Raw genomic sequence first — 20,527 nt, forward strand, 5'->3', positions numbered from 1 at the left:
GCTTTTTGAATCAACAAATAGTTGGAAATGTAATATTGCTAATGCTTCCCTAAAGTGTAAGTTTTGGTGTTGTCTCATAAAAGCTACATTTGGGGAGGAAGTAATCAAATGAGTAAATTGGTTTTAGAAAGCTGCTTGATATTCAGAATGTGCATGTTCTTTTGAATTATTTACCTATTTCTTAGAAATGGCCAATGGAAGTGCATTTTAATGAACTTTGGACTGATAACAGATTGGTAAATTGCAATTGGAAAAACATTTTTTTCTACTTGCAATACAATGGGAAGAAGATGTAACAATGTTTGCAATGTCTGAAAGAATGACAAACAGATAAAGTTTATATTTGGACATTTGGTCAGCTTTTACAGAAATTTACAACAAATGTGGGTGTTTCCCCTCCTTTTATATTGTTTTCCTGCTTTTGTTATACTGTAGCATTATTGTATATAACCAGGATCACTTTTAATACTTCCTTACTTTTTAAGAAAGCCATTCAAGGTGTTGAACTTACTATGGGATAAAGATTATTTAGTGTTTGGACTAAAAAGAAAGCAGAATCATGATCCGACTGATAAGGAAGACAGCAGAAGCTGCTAAGTTGCAGTTTAGAGAGGAAGATCTCTTCTGATACGTTTTGCCTATGTTTTGGGGACACCTTCCTGTCATGGTTAACACTCCCATTGAAGAGCCACAGGTAAGTTTCCAAACAACTTGAAAAAAATACCTGGCATATTATTTTTGCCTCCATTTTGAAGTTGGCATGTACTAGTTTCTAAAATCTGATAGTACATATAGTTAAAATTTATACCTAATAATTTATACCTGTTTAAAAGCTTCCAAAGAAGGAGCCTCCACCACACTCCGGGGCAAAGAGTTCCACTGCTGTGAGAGCCGTTCAGCAGTGGAACTCTTTGCCCCGGAGTATGGTGGAGGCTCCTTCTTTGGAAGCTTTTAAACAGAGGCTGGATGGCCATCTGTCAGGGGTGATTTGAATGCAATATTCCTGCTTCTTGGCAGGGGGTTGGACTGGATGGCCCATGAGGTCTCTTCCAACTCTTTGATTCTATGATTCTATGATTTAACAGACAACATGTAATGTTAAGTAGTAGTTTGGGGCTTGATGAGATCTCACATTTGCTTTGATTTTGGCAGACTTCAATCAGAATTTTTTTTAAGGCTAAAAACCTGCAATTGATAATTCTTAGGCCCCTTCCATACAGCTGAATAAAATCCTACATTATCTGCTTTGAACTGAGATATATGGCAGTGTGGACTCAGATATCCCAGTTCAAAGCAGATATTGTGGGATTTTCTGCCTTGATATTCTGGGTTATATGGCTGTGTGGAAGGGCCCTGAGACAAACACTTCACATCCGAAATGTGAATTTCAATGTCACATTTAAAATTTGAATGGGAAAATTACAAAACTAAGTGAATCTGGAATATTTTCAGAGTTCAACATCTGGTGCACATTTGAGTTGAAACTATGAACAATGTTGGTCAGTACTCTCCATCTTGACTAGAAGTAGGTCTTAATAAACTGTTTCAACTGGAGATATCAAGGACAGAGGGTCCTTCCACACAGCCCTATTTCCCAGAATATCAAGGCAGAAAATCCCACATTATCTGCTTTGAACTGGGTTATCTGAGTCCACACTCAGGGCCCTTCTGCACAGCCCTATATCCCAGAATATCAAGGCAGAAAATCCCACATTATCTGACTGTGGGCTCAGATAATCCAGTTCAAAGCAGATATTGCGAGATTTTCTGCCTTGATATTCTGGGATATAGGGCTGTATGGAAGAGCCCTAATACTGTCATCACGTGCATGCAATTATGTGCTCTTTGCATAGCAGAAAAATTACAAGTCCCTGCTCTAGTCTGCAGTTAATCACAATCCCTTTTTTCATTAATTCTAAAAATGTAGTGAACATATTTGTGTTTTAAACATCTGCAAACAATTCAAATATAGGCTTTTGTCCAACTGGCATCACAATGTTGATAGAATGCTTTTTATTTCAGCAAACATATTGAAGAGTAGTCATGATTTCCATGCAGCAAAATAAAATGATTTTGAAACTATCAATTTTCAGTTTTGTTGTACTTTGTTTCAGCACAATATAGAGGATATTTCCAGACAGTGCCAAAATCCACATTTTATAACTAAGGCAAAAAATCCCAGGACCTGACAGCGGGTTCACACACAGACCTGTCAGTCCCAAGATATGGCCCTTCATTATTCTCACAGCCTTCCAGTGGAAGTTTTTTAAAAAAATCCCTCTGTTATGTACTGGACTGTATATGCACACATAAGAATATTTTAATATAAACATAAGCAGATTTGCATGTGTGCATATGAGGTCCGCTGCATAATGGAGAGACTTTTTTTAAAAAAAAACTTCCGTTGGATCTCTCTTCCCCCAATTTTTAATTCAACCTCTGTTTAAGATTATAAAGTGTAAAATAAAGAGTTTTGGAGAGTTCTAATTGCTCTGCGTTTGTGCTTCTATTGAACTACCTGTGTCCGGTTGACAGCCAAATCAGCTGATCAGCTGTTTGAGGCTTTTAACAAGTGCACATGAGCTGGAACAGTCTACACAGGGGAGGGGAGGAAAGCACACATTTTGCGTGACTGCAGGAATATACAGTCATGCAGAGGTGCACATTTCTCAGGTGGAATCGGGTTTTAAGCACACCTTTTTAACACGTGCTTTTTAGTTTTTAATCTGATCCTTCCTGCACTTTGGCTAAATGTTGTTAAGCCACACCCCCCCCCTTTCAACCTGGTTACTTCTGGGTCTTGCAGCATGTGTAGAAGGGCCCTTTGTTAGAACCAGAAATATAGTCAAACAGTGGTTCACAATATAGTGTACATGATGCAGCATTGTGACTTGGGCTCTATAACATATTTTCCCAACTTGATGCCTTTAGGATGTGCTGAGTTGTTATCATCCCTCATCCCACACTCAAATTGGGGAAGCTATCCTATAATAGTCACAATAATTATTATTGTGTTAATAATGACACTATATAATTCCTGGATCACTGTCAAATTGGGCTCCATAAAATGAGTAAAAGGATTTAGGTAGGACAAGAGAACAAATTGTATATCCATTGGTAATCAGCTATATGCCACATACTTATAGTACAGTAACTTGGATATTCAATTGGATGTCGGATGAACTGGAAAAAAAGTCCTAAAACAAGAGTTCACAGCTTGGAAACATTATTGTGGGACTGCACCTCCCACAAACCCAAAATACATGCTGATTGGAGGAATTCTGAGAGCTGCAGTCCAAAAAAAGTAAATCTTTCTAGTTCTGATGAGAAGATGCCATTTATTTTAATTAGCTACTGTGAAATTTATGCTGATTTATAATTCATAATTGCCCATGACATCAATCATCTTTTTAAAATCCACATTATATTAACTTTTTTTACATTAGGAAAAAAACATATGAAGAAAAGGAAGTAATTAGGCAGCTATATTAGATGTCTATCAGTTCTCACATGAGTCACACTATTTCAGTTAGCATATCATGAACTGGTTCTAATGAACCTCATTGAAAGAGCAAAAGAGGACCAATTAATTCTTTTATCCTTCAGTTCCTACTTAACAGAACAGAGTATTCTAGCACTTCAAGACCTGACATATGTAGTATAATCCACTATATAACCAAAGCAATGGAATTAAAATGAAACATAAACCGCATCACTGAGCAATTCAACTTGGGATAAAAGTAATGGGAAGATTTTAGAGGTCATGGTATCTGATGGTCTAATTCCTATGCTGATTTTTTTTAAATGCTCAAATGATGTTTCTTTGATCTAATGTTTTGGACTATTTTCTGGCAATTCCATGCACCACCTACAACAATTGATTCTTGGGGCTCTTCCACACAGCCCTATATCCCAGAATATCAAGGCAGAAAATCCCACAATATCTGCTTTGAATTGGGTTATCTGAGTCCAGGCTCAGATAATGTGGGATTTTTCTGCCTTGATATTCTGGGATATAGGGCTGTGTGGAATGTCCCCTACTCTCCAGTGGGTTTCTTTTTTATTGTGAAACATAACGAAACAACATGCCTTTCCTTCTTATCTCTCTTTTTCTGTCTTTTTTTTTTGAAAACAGAGTTATAGCTCATCAGTGAACATGAAGACTGGAATATGTATGGCTCACTTTTGGGTTGTTGTGGAGAGCAATGATCACAACACCCCACAAATCCACCTTTTTAATGCTGAAATGGACTGAGTGGATGTGGAGGCAATAATAACCAACAAACCCCAGGCACGATATCATAAGAACTCATGCTTTTTGAAGACCAAGATGGAAGAGCCTATTCTGTTATTCCACATTTCAGAGAAATGTTTTTACGGTCCTTCCAAGGCAGCTTCTCACCCATCCTGAATTTTATATGTGCATTTCTTTCCAAATTAATGCTTCTTCTTTAACGCTCAACCATTACCCTGGAAACTTAGATTTTAAAAGATTGTTCATGTGGAAGCATTGAGCATTAAAGGGTAAGGGACCATTCATCTTTAGTGTCATTCACATACCCGCTACATGAATAAATCATGAGAATGAATAGAAAAATTCCCTACGATGACTTCAGAAGCTCCTCTACTGATTATAACAATCTGTCTGCAAAACCGGGATATATCTCTGACCAAACTCATGAGGAACAAGGGCCTAGGTCACCTTGGGAAGCTGTGATTGAAGAAATGTCTCTGCATTCTTCCACCGGACTCTCCTTCCTCCACTTCCAATCAATCCCAAGATAACCTTCCCACCAACATCTTCATATGTTTGTTAGTACTTCGCAGTCCACAGCCCATCGTAGGGCCCTTCCACACAGCCCTATATTCCAGAATACCAAGCCAGAAAACCCCACATTATCTGAGTGTGAACTCAGATAACCCAGTTCAAAGCAGATATTGGGGAATTTTCTGCCTTAAAATTCTGGAATATAGGGCTGTGTGGAAAGGCCTGCATTCATCTCATCCCACCTTTATTGCCACATTGTGCCTAGAACAGTTTACCAGAAGAGTGTGTGACCAAGAGTGAAGCTCTTTGACTAGGACAAACCTTTCTCAAGGGAATATGGCATAAGTTACGGCTCACTCTAGCAATATTTCAAAATACAGCAATCTCCTTTGATGTGTTCAGCTTGAAAAACCACCGAATCCACTGGTTGGCTTTTGTTCAGCTAAGCACTCGCCTGTACTATCACAACACTTTGATTAATAATTCTTTTCTTTATATACATTTTTATTTTAAAATTATATAAGGTAAAAATATACTACAATAACTCAGTGTGATAATTGTATAAAAATTCACATTGTGGGTTCTTCAATTACTGTGGGGTCTTAAAGATTAGAGAGGTTCTTTAGTATCAGAATCAGAGTCAAATTTGCCCTCCCAGAACTGATATGTAAACAACAGCTTACCGGCACACTGAAAGGTGTGCTTTCCCAGATTACGTGATACAGTTTCCCCCCAAAAAATCTAAAATTAAGCATACACATTAATTTATTTTGTAAATGTGTAAATAAAAATCTGCACAATGTAGAATTGAGTTGTCTCCGGACTGAGAAAGGCGGGATAGAAATGTTGCAAATACATAAATAAATAAATCAAAGACACAGTAACTTCACACAGATGAAAGAGGAAACATAAATTTACTCTTGTTCAGCAGAGTAAAGAACATAAACTTGTGGCATTGCATCAAAAAGAAATCCTTCAGAATAACAAAATTTACACAGTCCTTGTATGCATCACAAACTTTCTGGCCTTAATGAGCACCTGCATACAAAGACCACCAGAATGAGTTTTTTTCCCCTTAACACATAAATCTATTCCAACCTTGGTGCTGATCCTTGCAAAACTCACCCTGTTTTCTGTATACCTTAACATGGAGAAGGGGAATTTTTTTTGGTTAATACTGGCCCTTTACAATAACCAAGTTATGAAGTCTTGATTTATGCCATAAGTATACTCTGGCTGGAACAAACAACTGTATTTAGGCCTGTGAGACATGTAAACACTCAGACTTTTTAATCATCAAAAGGCCAGATTCATTTGAAACTAGTAGGCTTCCGCAGTTTTGCCATAAAATTGTCAAGTTTTATTAGTTATCTGATAAAAAGCTCCTCTAGGAACTTTCCTCAATGAATCAGTCATGACTAATACCATATTAAGGTGTTAAAAGTAATACACGTACATAACCTTAATGAAATTGGGTATTAATAAAAAGTATCAAATGTTTCACCTTCCAACTTCCTTGGTGATGTTTGTTGGAAGACAGTGTCAAGGAAGGTGAAAGCTGAAACATTTAATGTTTTTCATAAAAAAACTCTTCTCAATAATTTTACTGAATTCTATTTAATCAACCACAGACTTGTAATATACTTCTGAGATCCAGCTTTTACTTGAAAACAGTGCTATTAGTTTCTTTACTGAATCATTTATATTGTGTGCATTTTCTACATTAAGTACTCTGCAGGCAGCTGAGACTGAATATACACTGCTAAATAACGCAATCTGAACTGCATTAAACAGTCAGTGTAGACCAAATATGGGCAAACTTTGGCCTTCCAGGTGTTTTGGACTTCAACTCCCACAATTCCTAACAGCCTATCAGCTGGAGGGCCGAAGTTTGCCCATGCCTGATGTAAACCCATAGAATGCAGTTCAAATTACATTATTTGGTAGTGTAGATCCAGTCTGAAAGAGAAGCTACCTAATTTCAGTATTCATTTTTGGCATTAAAAATCCAAGAATGCAGACAAACAGTTTAGAAAGCGAATCCTCTGTTATGACAGCAATCAGCAGGGACCTAGCATGACAATGACATCTTTCTAAGATCATTTTTGTGTCAAACGTTCCACTGATTTTGATGAATAAATAGAAAACTCTCCCATAACTGCAGAGAATTTACTTTCACACCTGTGTAAACATTGATTATGTAAATCATTACAGATTAGTGAAATATTCTTCTGGGTCTGAAACACAGAATAGTAAATACTTACAGCAACTGCCTCCAGGATTTGTTTCACAGCATCAGCAGCATCCCGTTCACTGTAATACCCCTTTTCCACAATCCTATTAAAAAAACCCAGATGATGTATTTCAGACTCAAGAATTGGAAGGCGCATATAACCCTAGGTAAATGTGTCATTAAAAATTAATCACTGAGTAATCAAGCAGACACTTCTTACACGCTTTGATGTTTCTTGCTGAATACAAAGCGCCTTTTCCTCATAACTGAAAATAGATTTATTCTAATTCTTAGTTAATATAAAAAGATATTCTAAAGGCATTGGTATGAGTACAGTACAAATAAAATTAATTTGCGCAGATATACACATTTTTTGTGAAAGATTTATTAAAATATAATAATATAATACTTAATATATTAAAACTGTATTTTTGTGTATGATTATCGACTCCAGCATCAGATAGCAGCTATTTCTGTCCATGTGCTTTTTTTCCTGTTGGGCCCCCAGATGCTGTGCTTGTCCAATGTTTCAAATACTTGACCAGAAATAAGCGCAATTGAGATTAGTAACATTTACTATATATGCTCAAGTATAAGCCTAGTTTTTCAGCCCTTTTTTAGGCTGAAAAAGCCTCCCTTCTTTCAGCCCCACAGTTTCCTGCCAGGACCCTCACCTCTCCTCACAGCAACCCAGCTCCCCTACCTTTCCTCCTCTTGCGCAGCATGCACCTTCCTCTCCTCCTCTTTCAGTGCAGCTCACACCTTCCTCTCCTCCTCTCTCGGTGCCAGTCTTTCATAGAATCATAGAATCAAAGAGTTGGAAGAGACCTCATGGGCCATCCAGTCCAACCCCCTGCCAAGAAGCAGGAATATTGCATTCAAATCACCCCTGACAGATGGCCATCCAGCCTCTGTTTAAAAGCTTCCAAAGAAGGAGCCCCCACCACACTCCGGGGCAGAGATTTCCACTGCTGAACGGCTCTCACAGTCAGGAAGTTCTTCCTCATGTTCAGATGGAATCTCCTTTCTTGTAGTTTGAAGCCATTGTTCCGTGTCCTAGTCTCCAGGGAAGCAGAAAACAAGCTTGCTCCCTCCTCCCTGTGGCTTCCTCTCACATATTTATACATGGCTATCATATCCCCTCTCAGCCTTCTCTTCTTCAGGCTAAACATGCCCAGCTCCTTAAGCCGCTCCTCATAGGGCTTGTTCTCCAGACCTTTTATCATTTTAGTCGCTCTCCTCTGGACACATTCCAGCTTTCCCACTTTTCTTTATTCTTATATACACAGCATTTCCCCCAAAATGTACTGTTCAAATAAACTATGGTGATTATTGGAAGAACATGCAAGCACATTTACAGTGAAGAAGGTTAGAATAATCAGAGTTGGACAGTCTTATCTTAAATTACAGTTTTATGTAAATATTTTTTTAAAAACATTATTACAATTAATGTAATTGTATTGGTATCTATTGTATTCTAAAATTTACTGGTAACTGCTGCATTTCTCACCCTCTGCTTTTACTCGAGTCAATACCTTTTCCCAGTTCTTTTGTGGTAAAATTAGGTGCCTTGGCTTATATTCGTGTCAGATTATACTCGAGTATATACAGTACTCCTGCCAGATGCAGCAAGAATTGAAATGACATTATTATGAAATAAACGTGATGTATTTTTAATTATGAGTAGTCATATGGCCTTTCATTTTATATCACATCATTTCCATACACTATAGAATGTATAAAGGTCTTTACGAGCCTTATTTTGTAGAGTTAGCAGTTCACCACTGCTACACTGTTAACTAATCTACAATCAGGTCATGCTTGTGCGTTCCCATGCCATGCCATGAAGCAACTCGTAGTTTCTTACACAATAAAGTTCATATGGGAATACATAAACCAAATTGCATGGATATCCTCATGACTGCAGTGGATAGAGAGCCTGGAAAATGTTCCCAATGAGTAGAAGAATTATTTCTGTGTACCAACCAGTCCCCAGAAGCTCAGCCCCTTGCAGACACTTTTGCTGGCCAAATGGAGGAGAGAGTCCATAGAGTTAATTGCATCTTATGCCCAGAAATACAGCATTCTAGCCCAACTTCCCAGATGGGGTATAAGATTTTGCTGGTGTTCCCAATTTTGGAAGGCTCTGATTGCACTGCCCCAGGTAAAACTGTATCACTATGCTAAGCATTTACAATATTAATACACAGTTGCCTAGCTAGAAGAAATCAGCCTTGCATCTTTTAATCTGGAGCATTTGCACTGACATCAGTGAGTCTGTTGTAGGATGAATGATTTGAAGACTGCTCTTGTGTCTAGAAAGAAATTTTCACCTGTATTATTTTGAATCAGGAAAAGCTCTTCACAGATTTTTTTTACAAAAGACAATTTACCATATGCACTAAAAAAAAATCCTCAATCACAACTGATTTCCTTACAAAAAGGTTGCTTCCAAGATACAGACATAAATGACCATGGTACAATGAAAATAATAATAGCACAACAACCTTGAACAATCAATTATTGTAAAGTGCTTCGGAGTTGAAAGCAGAAGAAGCCGGTATATAGAGGCACTGGTGCACTTAGGAGTATGCTAATAACACTTGCCCCATATATTTATTTTGCTTCTCTCTTCATTACAAAGAACTAAGCTATTAATTTTGCTTTACTTAAAAGTTTTTAGAACACAGAAATGTTGCTGAGTGCAAGGATGCTGGTTTTTGATTTGTGAAATGCCATCTACTTTAGTCAGTGGAGAGAATCCCAGCAGACCGAAAGTGGTTCTTTGGCAGGTTAAGGATAGAAGATAAATATTCTCAACATAATTAATTGAACCACAATTTATTTAATGTTGTGATACATTTTTATCAATCTTGCCACCACATGTCAAGGAATAAATTGTTAATCAGCATACACAATTCAGTCAATAACTTTGTTGGGGTCTCTTTGATACACACTTTGATACTCTTTAGACAGTTGCCAGCCAAAACAACATTTTATTGGTCAAACTGTTAAAGTAACAATCAATAGCTGACAACTCTCCTTGACCAGAACATGATAACATGAGATACTAGAGGACACATGAACACATGGAGAATGTGAGATAACAAAGAAGGAATACAGCACATAGAGAATCTTGATGAAACAATGGCAAAGGAACAGCTCTAATGTCCTGATAAGTGTTTCTATCATTTTATTATCCTTTTGCAAAGGTTAAGTATATTAGATTGAATGATATGCAAGATGTTTCAATAATACAAAATATTTGTGGAGTTTGTTTCTGTTGTAGCCTGGTCAAATTCTGAATGCTCAGAAGATGAGGAAGGGGATGCTGGGATAGATTCAGGTGGCCCAGATGACGATAGAAGTGGCCTGGAAAGAGTTGTTTTGAAATCTCCTGGCAGTTCCCATGAGACTAAAGAAAGTGTGATCCATTATCATGAGAATTTGCCAGAAGTGCAGGCTGAGAGAAAGGTGAGAGATGAATGTTTGTCCCGATTCAGGCACTTGGAACTTTGGAGGGAAATCGTACAACAGAGACAGACTCGCTTTTCCCAGCAGCTTAGAGATAAGGAGAGGAAAAGCAGGTGTGTGAGGAATTATGTTATGGGAGGGGTTGAGGTCTTTTAAGTGATTTTCTGCTGGTACAATCCTTTCTGAGAGCCACATTGTATTGAGGTGAACAGCTCTCGGTTCCCAGTCTTACTTTTTTTGAATTCATATATTCAAGTTTCTAAGTTTGTTCCTGTTTCTAGTTTCGTGTGTGGCACAGGATGACTGCCTTGGATTCATGCTATCATGTTTATAGCTATGCCTGTAGATTGACTTGTGAGACTGTATTTGAACGTTTTTTTGGAATCTTGGCTGTCTTGGAAATAACTTCTTAAACTTTGATTCTTCTTCTTAGTTTATTTTATTTTTATATACTCTTCTTTAATAAACTTTTACTTACTGGATTACCTGGACAGTAAGTAATGTGGTTTGTGGTGAAAAGGTGTTTCACAGCTCTAGTGCAACAGTTTCCAAAAGGTACCAATTTTTAAAAAAAATAAAAAATGAGTTGTAGGTGGCAGGACAATTATTGGTTAGGAGTAGAATCTTATGTAAAACTATCAAAAGAATTCACATTTTTAGTACTTCCCCCCAACTCCTGTAAAGTTTGTTGAGATGGATTTGGTAACTCTTGGAAGCAAACTCCACATTGATACTCATTGTACATGTACAATGTATGTATGGACTTGTATCACATATTAAAAAGTTTTAATAGATTTGAACCCAGAAGCATGAAAGAGGGGAGTCTCTTCAACCTTTCCCTTTCCATCATGGCTACCCTACAACTTTCACTTACTTTATTTCACTCCACCTGGTTAATAAAATGAAAACTCATCTGCAATACCTCCCACTGGCATTCTATAAGGCCTTCCCCATTTCAAGCCAATTCTTTATATCTGTATACCATTTCAATAGGATTCACTATTATCAATGGTTTCACATATCCACACAAAGTCCAGAAAACTATCCCCTGCATATATACATCCATACTGTATTTCCCAGACTATTTCCTCACAGAAGTAAATACATAAGTAAGACACCAGAATGAACAAAGGATAAGATAAAAAATGAGTTTTAAAATGACACATAAATCCTTAGAAAGAGTGCTTTGGGAAAGAGTTTTAATTCTTCGCAGTTTAAATCCTAAAATTTACTGGCTAGAATTCATTGGCTACAATATAATTAATAGCATTTTTAAAGAAGCAACAGCTGGGATTGCATATATGGAGCCCTTTCAGATAGGATTATTTTATTCCAGCCTCTCAAATCTAGAAAGCAAATAAGCATATTATGCAAATTATTATCATTATGCACAGCATTAATTTGCATTCTAATCACATAAATTCAGCACATTAGTTGTTTGATTTTTCTCTATTATTGTGTTTCTGCCTTGGTACCATTTTAAGTAGTAATTAATACCCTGGGAAAACTAAGAGAGTAATGCTTTAAGTGATAGACCTGGAACAGACAGGACCAGCTGCAAGGTCTTGTTTGTTCCATAGAATTTATCAAGGGACCTTGCATTATCATTTCATCTCAGTAAATCTGTTTTATAAAATTGTGAGAATTATTTGCCAGAGAAAAAGCATGTACAGTGGCTATAAATATAGTCCTGGTGCAAATAATCAATATCACCAACGCTTTTTGTCATGCAGCGTTGTTTCTAATGCTTCTTCATTCTCACTAAAGCACTATCGTCTTTATGCCACAAGAAACATTCTCTGGATTATAGATCTTTTGCCTTGAAAAGGTACAATTTTTCTACCTTGTTGTATTATTCCTTTCTAGTCCTCTGCAACTGGTGATTCTGGAGAGCCTGGCTACTTGGAAAATTGGCATTCTAGCTGTTTCCCAAAATCTCAATGCTGGACTTTTTTTCCAATAGATTGGATATGGATATTACTTTGAAAACCCAAGTTCCTGCATTATAATAATTTGACATATAGCTTGCCATGCAGTTTGTTCTGTTGTCCAACTTAAATCCTTTCATTCATGTATGGAGGTTGGTTTCTGCAATATATATCATTATTGAGTCCTGCTGGAGGACCTAGGAGCCATGGTGGCACAATGGATTAAACCTGGCTGAACTGCTGACCTGATGGTTATTCAAATCCACGAGATGGGGTGAGCTTCCATCTGTCAGCTCCAGTTTCCCATGTGGGGACATGAGAGAAGCCTCCCACAGGATGGTAACACATCTGGACATCCCCTGGGCTATGTCTCTGCAGATGGCCAATTATCTCACACCAGAAGTGACTTGCAGTTTCTCTGTTACCCTCTTCGCTTCTGACATGATAAAATAAAATAAATAAAATAAAAATGGCTATGACTCAATGTTTATGGACAGATAACTTTACAATCTCTTTAGCATTCTCTGCCAAAGAGTGATGGTTGCTCAACAAACTACAATTCCCAAGTTTCTGCATTATTGAGCCATGGCAGTTAAAGTGGTGTCATATTGCATTAATTCTACAGTGAAGCTGCACATATAGTCTTAACAGAACTGGAATGACTGTCCACATGCATCCTAATTTGAAGTTGAATTTCATTCTCACTCTTTCCTAAAATAACTGGTGATGACAAACAACAGGCAGGTGTTGGATTTAATTTAATAACGTCTGTGTTCTCCTGCCTGACATCATCTTTGTTTGGTTTGTTGCACTTTTATGCATAATCTGCCATGTCTAGCAGCTGAATTAGCATTACTTTTATGCACAGGCTTCATTCCATGCTCTCTTGGGTTTAGTAGCAGAAAAGAAAGAAAGTTTATGTAAACCAGACCAGTAGACTAATGGCCAATTTTGTGTCTCTTCTTTACCTCCTGGCTTTATTTAATGCTGATGGCATGTAAGTGCTTAAAATGGATGGCTTTTTCTGATACACACATAGCTGCAGTTTTGAACTACTATTAGAAAATGCTTACTTACAGCATTATTTCTGTGATGTTACCAAGTTTCACTATTGCTCAGTGGGCTGGATTATATCTACCAGGTATCAGCTTCCCACTGGCTTCTCACTGAATAGCCCTTTATTTCAATAACTTTACGATATGTTTTTATATAAGCTAAGTGACAGTTTGGCCAAGGCAGGGAATTACTGCAGAAAATAACCAAAATTTTCTATGCAGTAATCATTTAAAATATCTTTGAGACATTCTGTGCAAAGTAAAAAGTTTCTGGACATTTTAACAAAATGATGTAGTTTCATGTTTAGAAAATAGTGTGAACAGAAGGAATGCTCTCTCCAATATCTGCCAATTGCACTGATGAAGTTCCCATTTCTTGTTACTTTGATATCTTTAGATAGTTGTAAATCAGTGTTTCTAAACATGAAACCTTATGCCGCGACCCCTTAACACAGTTCCTCATGTTGTGGTGACTTCCAACCATAAAATTATTTTTGTTGCTACTTCATAACTGTAATTTTGCTACTGTTATGGATCGTAATGTAAATATCTGATATGCAGAACGTATTTGCATTCACTGGACCAAATTTGGCACAAATACCCAATTCAGCCAAATGTGAATACTGGTGGAGTTTGGGGGAAATAGACCTTGATATTTGGGAGTTGTAGTTGCTGGGATTTATGGGTAACCTACAATGAAAGAGCATTCTGAACTCCACCAACAATGGAATTGGGCCAAACTTCCCACATAGAAACCCTATGACCAACAGAAAATACTGTGTTTTCTGATGGTCTTTGGTCACCCCTCTGACACCCCCTGGTGACCCCCAGGTTGAGAAATGCTGTTGCAAAGTGATGAGTCTTTGAAAATGAATCCTAGGGCCATCTCTTTCATTAGGGTGATGACTGATGCTGAGCAGGAAAAAGTTTTGCGTATACTTTATGCTTATTTGGGAAGTCTACTGCCTTCAGAAGCAGTAGACTATACAATCTTACTCTTCTTAATATTATAGTAAGATATAACTCTCAGTCCAGTAATCTTCTGTATATAAAAGAGTCAATTTTTTTTTCAGGTAGCAAAACACTTTGGTCAGTGCAGCCCAAAGTGATGGTCCATGGACGTTGGGGGAAAAACTGCCAGTTCCTCAGATCAAATAGCCTAAGAAGGACTGCATTAGGCCACCCCTAATGGATTCAGTATACTAGCTTTTCAAATTGGGCAACATTTTAGCATCCTTTTGTAGAAGCTCAGCTATCATGAAGGAACCCTGTCTCAGGATCTGGTCATAGCATATGGATACCATGCCTTAGTAATATGACTCAAATATCAGAAAACAGCATTGTTTTGTTTTTTTAATTGTCATTTATATGGTAATTTAGAGCAGCAAAAAGGAATCACAAGCAATATCTCAGTGATCCTTAGAGTGGGGTTGGGAATCTGTGGTTTTTCTATATTTCAATTCCCACGATTCCTGACAAATCCCAATAGTGAGGGATTCTATTTTAAATGATAACTGTAAAATACCAGAATGGTCATCAGTTCCTCTTTTTAAACCATCTTTTAAGGTAGGTCAGTATTTGTTCCTATGTTTAAGTTCGGGGTCTTGCCTAAAGACCTCTGGCTCTTGGAAAAGGGAGCAAGCCACACATAATGCAAAGAAACTGGGGTAAAGGAAGAAATATCAAGTCATAGTAGCTCTGCATATCTCATAAGATCTAGTCCTCCACTACATACAATAGATTTCAATGCATTTACTTCTAGTATGCTTAACACTGGGATACATTTCCTAGCAAAGCTAAGCAAGCTTGGGACTGGGGTATGTGGTATGTTTTTTTTTAATGCTGCAATAGATCTCTGTTGGAATACCTATCTTTTAATGTTCCTTAAGATCTTCCACACAAAAATAAAGCTGTGGATCAATTGAGCATTATATCTCTAATGTATCCTTCCTCTGGTCAGTGCTGTAGAAGAGGCAGACTCCCCTCCTTTCAGGGTCAAATGTAGGATGCAGGATTTTTTTTTCATGCCAGGAGAGACTTGAGAAATGGCAAGTTGCTTCTGGTGTGAGAGAATTGGTTGTCTGCAAGGACGTTGCCCAGGGGACGCCAGGATGTTTTGATGTTTTTACCACACTTGTGGGAGGCTTCTCTTATGTCCCTGAATGGGGAGCCACCGCTGACAGAGGGAGCTCATCTGCGCTCTTCCCGGATTTGAACCTGCGATCTGTCGGTCTTCAGTCCTGCCGGCACAGGGATTTAACCTATTGCACCACCGGGGGCTCCTAGGATGCAGGATGTGGAGCAGTTATCTTAGGGCACATCCAGACAGGACCTTTATTGCAGGAACGTTCTGGACAGTCCCAAATTAATTCACTACAAATCAGGAAAACCCGGGTTTGTAGGCAATTAATTTGATAGTGGATTTAATTTGCACCTTCTTGGAAGGCACAGAATAAATGCACTATTTCAGGTGTCTGGACTACAGTCCAGACACCATTCTCACAGTTTACCAGGGTAATAATTCTGGTAAATTGTGGGAATACCCACCCCCCCCTCCCGCCAAGCCCCCAGACCCCTTAGTCATAAAAACCTATCCATCCTCCATTAGAAGCCTTGGCCGGCTTTCCAGGCACATAGAAATGATGCGCCAGGAGAGCGGGGTGTGTGTGGAAAATTGCTCCCCCCCCCTTCTGGCACATCATTTCTACATGCCTGGAGAGCTGGCTGAGGCTAAAAGAGGATGGACAAGTTTTTATTACTTTCCTAAGGGGTCTGGGGGCTTGGGGGAGGGCTTCCACACATTCTCTCGGGCAAGTCCCAAGAGAACGTCTGGACACCCACCCCAGAAAGTGTGTGCTTTCCGGGGTGGGTGTGGACAAGCCTCCAGAAATATCCGTGTTTTTTTTTTAATGCGGATGCTTCTGGAATAAAGGCCTGTCTCGATCCACAGCAATGGATCACAGAAACCACAGCAAACTAAGCATGTTAGAATAATAATTTCATTTAAAAGGTCAGAGGAAAGTGACAAAAAAACTCAGTTCCAAGAAATGGGGTACCAATATAGGGCTGCTATTGAGTATTAAGAAAGATGTACCAGGAATCTTTCTGAGGACTAAAGGCAGATCCTTTGCTCAAAGTTAGAGACCATCCACTATGAGGTCCACGTTTCAATTCCCAGTAATCTTATCCCTAATCCATCTCTTTGTTAAATGTGAAACCAGATGATTGGGTTCTCCTTCTTAAAGAGCACAAATAATCCTATCCTCCATTTGTATTTTTCTTGACAGCAAGTTTCTTTTAGAATTTCTGCTAAAACCAGGAAATGATTGTTGATGAATCTAAAAAGCATTTTAACTGAAATCAAAAGCAGTTCTTCAAATGGGGGAAAGACCAAGTGAAACGTTTAATATTTAATCAGACATCATTTAGGGAATGGCAGCCAGCCAATCTGGCTCTTATTTCGCAAAAGAATGCAAAAGTATACTTTTCCTGAAGGACACACAGGACTCATTAGGGTGCCAGTGCCAATGTTTTATGAAGTTGCTCCTCAAGTAACAAAGCGGTCTGCATTTTAGAGCCTGATAATCAATAACTGTAAAAATAGAACGAAGCTCCATCATTATTCTTGTTGTTGGCCTAAACCCTGTTGTGGGTCTGAACGAGAGTAGACCCATTAAACACATGGAACTACAATAATCTACTTGAGTTGAGACTAAAAATACTGTGAGCCTTACTGCATGCAGGTTCTTACCTACAAAGCCCTGAACAAGCCCCCCAAGCCCCCCCCCCCCAACCGGCTACATGCCTGCTGTCAGCATTGAATGTTTGCCATTGTATATTTTGTTGTGAGTCGCCCGAGTCCTTTCGGGGAGATAGGGCAGACTATGAATAAAGTTTCATTCATTTTTCAGGGAAGAGGAGTGGATCCCATTATAGAAGCATGGGGACTCTGTCACATACTGTAAGTCCCAGCAGCATGGCATGATCTGGAGATATTGAAGGACTTTGGCCACCAATAGCCCAATAGTTTCTGTGAAGTCTTGGTTATGCCTTCTTCTCTCCTTTGCTTCAGTTCCCCCTGTTAATAGACCTTCCCAATAGTGTAGATAACTTCCTTTGTATTAGTTTTTGGGTGAAGCTGAAAATCCCCCCAGAGGCCAATCTTAGTTGGTCTATTCCTTTTCCCTGTATAGAGTTCTTTTGCTGGATTCCTCTTTTTTTTCCTACAGCAGAGCTACTGTGACTTAGGCTTGGGATTGCCTGGTAATCCTAGGACCAAGCAATTCAAACAGGCATTCTTAGCTGCATTCAACAGTATTTTTATACCATCAGTCCAAAAGACAATAGAAACTTTTGGCCAACCTAAACTTTACAGGAGAGAAGATTAAGATAGTTTGTAAGCAACAACTTATAATATATAGCTTTGCACCAGAGGCAAGAGAGACTTTCAAAGATCCCATAAAGATGATTGCAACCAGCAAGATCTCCTTTTTTAATGTATTGTTTTAAGTTACCTTATGATAATCTCAGGTGGAGTTAATCCTTTATTTATCTTATTTCAGTAAACTCATTTGTTTATCTTTTCACCTCTGTCTGCTAAGGGTCTTAATCTTAACAGAAGGTATCAAATAACCCCCTAGTAAAATCAGACTATATAGTTTTCCCAAAGGCTCGGGCGTGCCATCACAGTTTCATTGTCGGGGCAGGGGCTAGATTGGCAACAATGTCTATGCCAGTTCACCATTTCCATGCAATAAAGTCTTTAGGCATCTGAAAGCCACTCAGATAATTTCTGTAAATATGCTTTTGCATATCCCCATTCACTTCAATGCACCTGTGAATGACAAGTTTTATTTCCATTTATATTCACTGTAGACAGCTGAAATGGATCTAGAAACTACAATTTTAAAATTAACATTTCACTGAAGAAAAATAAGCTCTCTCCCAGTTTGATTCCTCCATGCATTTAACATGTAATGTATGTTTCTGTCAACATTGAAATATTTAAAATGCATTGTCTGAAAGGAGTGGTTGAATGCTTGACAGGATGGAAGAGTACAAAAATGCAATTTATACATATTGGATTAGAAAAGATCCTAAGATTCAGGCACCTTAAGATACATGAAAATGAAATAACATAAAAGGAGTTTCCAGTACCCTGTCTCTTGTCCCCACTAAATGCAACTGCAATGGCAGTGGGACCGAGAGCAGGGCCTCCCTGGATGATCTTAAAATCCTTGATGGTTTGTAGGGGGAGACACATTCGGAAAAGTAAACTGGGGCAGAACCATTTAGGGCTTTATAGGTTAAAACCAGCACTTTGAATTATGCTCAGAAGCTAATAGGCAGTCAGTGGAGCTGGTGTAGCAAAGGAGTTGTCTGCTCTCTGTATCCCGCTCTCATGAGCAACTTGTTTTATACTTTTTTTACCTGTTGTATGTTATATGCGCACCCTAGAGTGCCATTTAAGCCACCCCAAGTCCCTTCAGGAAGATGGTGGCGGGACATAAATAAAGTTTATTATTGTAATAATAATTAACAAGCTTAAAGCCTAATAATTTGCATCAAAACAACAATAAAGTTGGATAAAAGCTGCAGAAAAATAGAAAATGGAATCACCATAAATATCAGTATCAGGAAATCCTTTGGTAGGATGGACCTTTTTATCTGTATCTGTTTTAATTTTTGTAAACTATCACAACTTTCAGACTCAAAAGAAGGCAGGAATACAGCCATGGTTATGCTTTTCATTGTCATCATCATCATTCATATAGTGGGGGAAAACTAATTTAGTTTCCCATAGATACTAATCTCAGTAAAGGAAAAAACATAGCACAAGGAAACATTAACACATATTGGGATTTAGGGAAGAATTTGGAAAAAGCAGTTGTCCAATTTTTTTATTGTGTCAGAAGCAACTTGAGAACATACTGTAAGTTGCTTCTGGTGTGAGAGAATTGGCTGTCTACAGAGATGTTGCCCAAGGGATGTCCAGATGTGTTACCATCCTGCTGGGAGGCTTCTCTCATGTCCCCGCAAGCTAGAGCTGACAGAGAAGAGCTCACCTCATCTCGCAGACTCGAACTGACAACCTTGAGTTCAGCAACCCAAGCTTCCGGCACAAGGGTTTAACCCATTGCACTAGTATGGCTCTTACAGTTGTCTATTAAGATGTGTGCAATTCAGACCCTTTCAAGGTTTTATAGCAATCACCAGTATCTTACATAGGCCCTAGAAATGAAACGAAGGTCAATACAGATGAGAAAGAATCATGACAATTAGCTCTCTGCAACTGATCTCAATCAAAATCTGGACCACATTTTGTGCTAAGGAACCCCCAGATGTCACAGATTTGCTTTCAAAAGCAGCAAATTATTGGTTACATAATGTTCAGTACACAGATATATGGACCAATTTAGCACAAGTTTGCTTTAGGATTATAAAGCATTGCAATCAGAAGGGAAAATGTAAGAATTGTAAAAGGTCCAAAATGGGCTTGTTTTTAAATGCGTAACTCATGCTAATAAAGCAGCTCTATGCTTTCTTTTTGATTAGATATTCTCTTTCCCATTTCCTTTTCCTATCAACCATCCATCTGTTTCTTGTATACCTTCCTCCCTGCAGACTTGGCCACATGTACTTGCTGGCAATCCTCCTACATTCATCTCCTAAAGCTTTCACTGTTAATAACTTGCTATTGTGCTGTCGACCTTCAACTAATAATAAACCTGTTTGACATCCAACTAGAGTGTTTGTGTGAGCTGTTTAGTATTGTTGGGACTGAGCTATGAAATTTGCCATTCACAATACACACAAAATGTTATCTGAGGCTAAAACAGGAAGGAACAACCCCTTTTTGGTAGGCTCCCTTGCCCCATAGGACACTGCTAAGTGTCCCCAAATCCCCGAGGATAGTTTATTTTCTAATTTGCAGGATTTTCTCTCTCGTTAAATGGCCAAAGTTACACCAAAACATCCCCAAATGGGTTTTCTCATTTCCCTGTTGCATCTAGTAGTTGGCTAAAATGGAAAACAGAAGTAACATCATAAAACTTGGAACCCCTGGTGG

At 38.3% G+C, this 20,527-nt stretch overlaps 1 protein-coding gene across 2 annotated transcripts in view; it reads right to left on the reverse strand.

Moving 5' to 3' along the window:
• Positions 1-20,527, reverse strand: part of CAMK4 (calcium/calmodulin dependent protein kinase IV) — a 108,334-nt gene that overhangs the window by 32,307 nt on the left and 55,500 nt on the right. For both annotated transcript variants that reach the window (XM_060761890.2, XM_060761891.2), the window contains one exon: positions 7,033-7,105. In XM_060761890.2, the coding sequence (XP_060617873.2) occupies positions 7,033-7,105 (73 nt within the window). The remainder of the gene's footprint in view (positions 1-7,032; positions 7,106-20,527) is intronic.

Source organism: Anolis sagrei, chromosome 2 (genome assembly GCF_037176765.1).
Source record: "Anolis sagrei isolate rAnoSag1 chromosome 2, rAnoSag1.mat, whole genome shotgun sequence".
Taxonomy (NCBI): domain Eukaryota; kingdom Metazoa; phylum Chordata; class Lepidosauria; order Squamata; family Dactyloidae; genus Anolis; species Anolis sagrei.